The sequence below is a fragment of the Polyodon spathula genome, chromosome 18 (assembly GCF_017654505.1).
Source record: "Polyodon spathula isolate WHYD16114869_AA chromosome 18, ASM1765450v1, whole genome shotgun sequence".
In the NCBI taxonomy this organism is placed as follows: Eukaryota; Metazoa; Chordata; class Actinopteri; order Acipenseriformes; family Polyodontidae; genus Polyodon; species Polyodon spathula.
In genome coordinates this window covers 7477535-7483534 of record NC_054551.1, presented here as the reverse complement: position 1 = coordinate 7483534, position 6000 = coordinate 7477535, and the positions used below count along the sequence as shown (strand labels likewise).

At 40.5% G+C, this 6000-nt stretch overlaps 1 protein-coding gene across 2 annotated transcripts in view; it reads left to right on the top strand.

Annotated features, from left to right (window-relative positions):
• The first annotated feature begins 1369 nt into the window (after window positions 1–1369).
• Window positions 1370–6000, top strand: part of LOC121330891 (xylosyltransferase 1-like) — a 56183-nt gene continuing 51552 nt past the window's right edge. For both annotated transcript variants that reach the window (XM_041277811.1, XM_041277810.1), the window contains exon 1: window positions 1370–1685. In XM_041277811.1, the coding sequence (XP_041133745.1) occupies window positions 1392–1685 (294 nt within the window). In that variant the 5' untranslated portion in view covers window positions 1370–1391. The remainder of the gene's footprint in view (window positions 1686–6000) is intronic.

Below are 6000 nucleotides of genomic sequence, written 5' to 3'. Positions count from 1 at the left end.
GCATCATAGCATTATTATTATTATTATTATTATTATTATTATTATTATTATTATTATTATTATTATTATTATTATTATTATTATTATTATTATTATTATTATTATTATTATTATTATTAATAAACACCAGGATACAAAAGCATGTAATGTCATATCAGACTACTTTGCATCAGCATTCCTCGTGATGTGCTGTTCAGATATCCACCTGTAACAGGGGGAGGTGTAACGTGTTTGGGTCGTCATTGAATAATATTGAATCAGACACAGAGCAGTGGGTGTCGACATGCCTCACGTACACATAGATTTAATAATGTAGGTGCTGCCACTAGGGTACCATCAATGGTAGCCCTAGTGTCAGATTTAATAAATAAAACAAAACAAAACAAAGCTGGAAATACAAGTTTGCCACTCAAGGCAAGCACTAGCCTCACTAAAAGAGACCTACTACCAAGACCCTCTCTACACTTAGTTTGGTATTATATCCCTTAAACTGATCTAGTGAAGTCCCTGCATCCTCCTGGCGACTCCGGTCTCTTCCTGGCAGCCTAGGCTAGGCATATGCCTTCACAACCACCGTCTTGGAATGGAAGGGTTTCGTGAAGACGATGATGTCCACACAGCAAGCTTTCGCTTAACGCCCGTCTGCATGACTATGGCTGGACACGCCCCCCCCCCCACGTCCCCCAGCCGGACCTCACTTACAGAGGTGTCAACCCTAGAAACACTGCTGAAGATTAATTATGGGAGGCTCTAGTACTGACCATTGAGCCACAGAATTACAAACACTTTCCCCCTCAACCCTCTATAGTCAGAAAACCAAACCATAATTCCAATCAATTCCTGTCACACTTAACCAGCAGATTCACACACATTCACAAAACACGTTTATTTCTAAGAATATGCATAATACAGTTATGTATATTCTTAGTAGTATCCATAACTTTCCTCTCCGCTCTCTCTGTAAAGGTGAGGTCGCTGCATAGCTCAAAGCTGGGGAGCAGTATAGCTGGCGTCTGAAGGGCACAGCTGGGTGGAAGTGAAGGGCAGTCCTCGGTTTGACGAGATAGACAGCAGTTTAGGACTTGTAGAATTTCAGTCATAACGTGTAGACTGTAAGAAATTCCTTCTTTTTTCACTGCAATGTTACAACCCAACACCTGTCAACGAAATTAACTGCCTTCCACAACTATGTCTGTCCAATATAATTTACCTATGTCCCCATCTTTCATCGTCTCAGTACTCTGACGTCTCTCATCAACCACGGGGGGGCTCCCTTTCCTCCCTCTTTCTTCCCTCCTTACCAGCCCTCGCCAACCTACCCCCCTTCTTTCACCGAGGCTACACATAGCCACAAAATCGCGCTGTCGGCACATCGTCTGTTCAGAGCGAAGATGGTTGGTGTTCCGTGCGCTCGTAGACTGGCTCGCCGCTCACGGTCCGCCTTGATAGCGGCGCTCACCGTATTGCTTGTGCAAACGCTGATCGTTTGGAACTTCAGCAGCTTAGACTCGGGCGAAGACCGAGAGAACGGTGGCTCCAACAGCCGGGAAAAGCGGGACGGAGTTGGGGTCGGGAGCACCAGAAACAATAACCGAGCCGGCAGCGAGTTCCTTAACCGCGGGGATAAGCAACATCATCATCAGGCTCCGCTGAGAAAGGGACACGCTGTGCACAAGCAGCAGCCGGTAAACCCTTGTTTTAGTCAATGCAAGCTTGGGATTTTGCATCAAGTAATTTTGGGTTTGTAATTACAGGCAGGGATAGTCTAAGAATACATCCTTGCTTTGGATATTAACGTATATTTCTGTTAGCGAAATGGCTGTAAACTGTGTATTTTAAATGTATGGATTTTTTTTTTTTTTTTGCATTTCCCGAGAAACCAAGAAACTGTAGACAGTGTAGGGGTGTTTGCTGCATTCCAATGACAATGTCATTAGTAGTAGTCGTACTACCATAGCTGTATGGTACTAAATACTATAATGGCAAAAAAAAAAAAAAAAAAAAAAGCGACAAAATGAAATACGGTACACACTGGTTCTAGGAATCTGCATTTTGGTATTAATAGGTTGTCATGCATCGGCTAGAGGTAAGGATTTTAAAGGTTTTTGGAGAAGATGCAAATGGTTTCATAGGTCATGCATAGCTTCTGTCCTTTTTGTTTAAAAGAAAGTCGATCTTTTTAACCCACTCAAAAAAAGATACAATGTATGCATATCTGATAACAGTGTGCTCAAAAGTACACTACACTGTATTATATTGTACTATATGCGGTATTACAGTATCGAGACTGGCTTGAATTTAACTGCATGTAGCTGTTGAACTAGCGAGGTCGTATTGAGCAGTGCAGTTCTATAAAGTCTTTTCGCTTGAAAACGGGATAGATATTGTAGTTTGGGGTGGGGGTCGTCCTATATCGACTGGTATAGTGTTACAGCCGAACATTTTAACAAGTGTTATAGTATTACAATCAAATGTGATAGGCGCTTGTGTGTAACTGACATGTGAAAACAAGACAATAAATACGGTATCTATTAAAAACTGTAGAAAAAAAAAATAACGTTGAAATAACGTTGATAATCATACATTTAACAGCCATAAAACATTCTAACAAAAATGTAATACAAATGTACAGTATAATTATCACAGATCAGCTAACATCACAGACAAGCCTCTTTATTACAGAGTGTGCAAGCTCCCGGGACATCTGTTTTAAATACAATAGGCTGTAAATGGTAAGGATGTCTTGTCCAAAAAAAAAAAAAAAAAAACCCTGAACATGGTTCAGCAATAAACCAATAAACCACAGGCATTTTCAGAATAGTTACACATTCGTTTTATAACCAGACTTCAAAGGTTTAATGCAAGATGTGAGTGTTCTGTTGTTTTCTGTAGAAATAAAACACACACACACACAACAAGTAGCCTACCAAACAAGTAAATGCTACAGTATGTTTTTCTCTTAGAACAAATTGATGGAATTGAATGCTGAAAACACATGGGAATCTTTGTTTAGTAATTTGGGATGCATTTAGCTAATTTAAGCAATGGGGGTTATTTTGGGGGAAAAAAAATCATTGGTACCTGCCTGGTGACACAGTAGAAAAATCAATTTTCTAAACCTTGGGCTGAGTCAGAAACTGAGTCATGAAACAAGATCAATTGAGTCACTTGCTTGTATTTTAAATCCAAACTAACCACCAAGAAAGCTGTGGTGTCTGGATTGGAGATCTAGTATTACTCACTGCTCGCTGATTATAGCTGGGAGGAGGCCAGTAAGTAGTTAGAATCCAAGGGAGAGGGAGCCAACACTAAATCCTACTGTGGTGGTGCATCTGATATTGGAGGGTACAGCTTTTAACCCTTTCCTACATCTCTCCACGCTGCTCCTCTACTGCAGATCGTCCTGTTTAAACAGTTCACACAGATTGTTTCAGGGGCTCTCTAACACAAAGATAGTTCATTGAGCCATCGACTTGAAGTTGCATTGCTCGGCCCCTCCAGGATTTTGCATTTTTTTCATTTGAATACATTCTCAGGTAATCTTGTAGATTTCAAAGTGTGCCTCCATTCAAGTGAGACTAGGAGCGTGAATTGTCACTAACTGGTTATGGACAGACAAGTATTGGACATTAATGTGTTAACAGAGCTCAGACCAATCGAGTTCCACTGCTGCTGAAGTGTCTGAACCCTGACTATCCAATCACATTTCATGTTCTCTGTTTATACAGAACGTAAATGCAGTCCGATGATATTCAATGCAACTTCAATTAACCAAATCTCCCGTTTTTCAGATCTGAGAGCGTGTTGCCATAGAAATTCAGCAAATAGAGTTTCTGTTATTCCAAATAATTGTACAGTAATAATCTGTTTATAAACACAGTAATTATAAATAATAGTGGTGTCTGTTGGTGGTAGTTGCAGATGACTGAAATGCTGAAAACAACTGATCGAATACTGGCAGACATTTCAAGAATAACATTATACAGTAGCTGTAACAAAATAATATAGAAGTGAAGCCGCATAATAATTTCGAAGATTGTGTCATTCTATCAACTCGTGTATAATTCTGGCAGGGAACGTAGTTATATCTTAGCGATAGTAGCAAATGAGATATGACACATAGTCGTCAGCATATTCAAAATGTCAAATTCAATTTCAAACAGAAGGCAAATGTTTCAACTGTAGGACTGAGTATTACTAATAACCAAATATGAGATTGGTTATTGTAGCCTAAAATTCTCCACTCTTTCTTTTAGTCCTTTATGTCCCCCCTCTGTAGCCCTGCAAGTTCCCTGCATCATTAGGGTATGTGTCAGCAGATGAGACCAGGAGCTTGCCACTACATGTTGCCGTGGGATTTTTTCCATGATGACAGGGATACATCAGGGAGTTGGTAGCATTGAACAGCTCCGTAGTTACAGCACTGGGCTCAGTGTGGAAGACGGTGAATGCATGTAAGTTCAGCAGTGAATTAGTGGGTTCTGATTTGCTCAGTATTGATAGTGCTGGGCTGTAGTGTATGCATGAGTACTTTAGTAGGGGGCTGCAGAGAGTGGGAATAAAGTTTGTACACTTTTGCTGTTTATTTTGCTGGGCTGTGCAGTGAAATTGCTTGGCCATTGATTCATAGGGCCACAGTGTTCTGTTTTTTAGGTAAATTGTTGTTTCATTTTAATTTTGCACCAGTTTAATTTCAGAGGAATTATAACCATCAGTACGTGTATAACAGCAGAGATTCTTTCTTTTCTAAAGCAAATCTACTGGTACTATTGATTACGTGGAAAGTGAGCACTGTTTGTTTATAAATTTGGGCAGTTTTGCATTGAGGCCAAGTTGTTCTCTCTTGCAGAGGCACAGCTATTGCTCCATGCAAAGTTTTGATGAAAACAAAACTCCTGTTTCAGCAGTTCTTTTTTCTTTTAACAGAAAAAAAAATGTACAAACTTTGGACAAATCAGAAATACCAGACTATTGGCAAGATAACAAAAATCTTGTCTTTGACATTAATCCTATATACCAGTGAAACAAACACGCTATTTTTGTGCCCTGAACAAAAGTTTAATAAATTCTGCCTCTTTGCATCCAACACAGTGTACAGCATACAGTGGAATCTGTCCCCATGCTAGATTGGGGAAGTGATGATTTTTTTGGTGGAATTTCAGCCAGAGCCCTGGGAGTGTTTTAATCTCACTGGCAAATTCCCCCTGGAGTTCCCCTTGCAAGTTTCTGCAGACGTGGTAACATCCACCCACTCCTTACCCAGCCTTGGTCCCGCTGCTGCCTGTATGGAGGAGTAAGTGTTACCCCGCTGTGTGGTAGAGTAAGAGTGCCTCACGCTTTGCCTGCCTGTGTAATCATTGCCAGCCCCCTCGTAGTGGCTCAGATAAGGTATGATGGTGAGCGTGACAGAATGTTTAGGCCCCCGCTTGCTTGTCTGCCCATGTGCCTCCTGTGCTGTGATTCATGCTATTTTGTCATTATTGCCCTGCTGATACACGCACACACAAACACACACACACGCACACACACACACATGCACACATGCATGCATCCTGATTTGGATACTGTCCTACTTTCAAGAGCTTAATGTGATCAGCAGTCAGTAAAAATGCTACTAAATTCTGGAGATCTATGAAGTGGTTTTGAAAGCTAACTGAATGTATACCTGTTTGTGTCCTTAATTTATCAAACAGAAATATCTGCAAAATACTAGGGGCACTACATTTGAAAAACAGGTGCAGCCCTTATTTGGAAGTATACAATTATTATATAACCCAACTTAGCCAGCATCAGCTAACATGTAATTGGGTCTGCGTTTGTTGCTTCTGTGCATAGATTTAAATAACTTCTCTCCATTTCTCCATCCATTCATTTATCTCATCATCCTTGCTATTCTACCAGAGTACTACGGAAGCCAACATGTCATTGTGAATTTGTCAAAGCCGTGCAATAGGCCCTTAGGCACAGTGTTCGACCTTTATTGTACACATGGCTGTATAA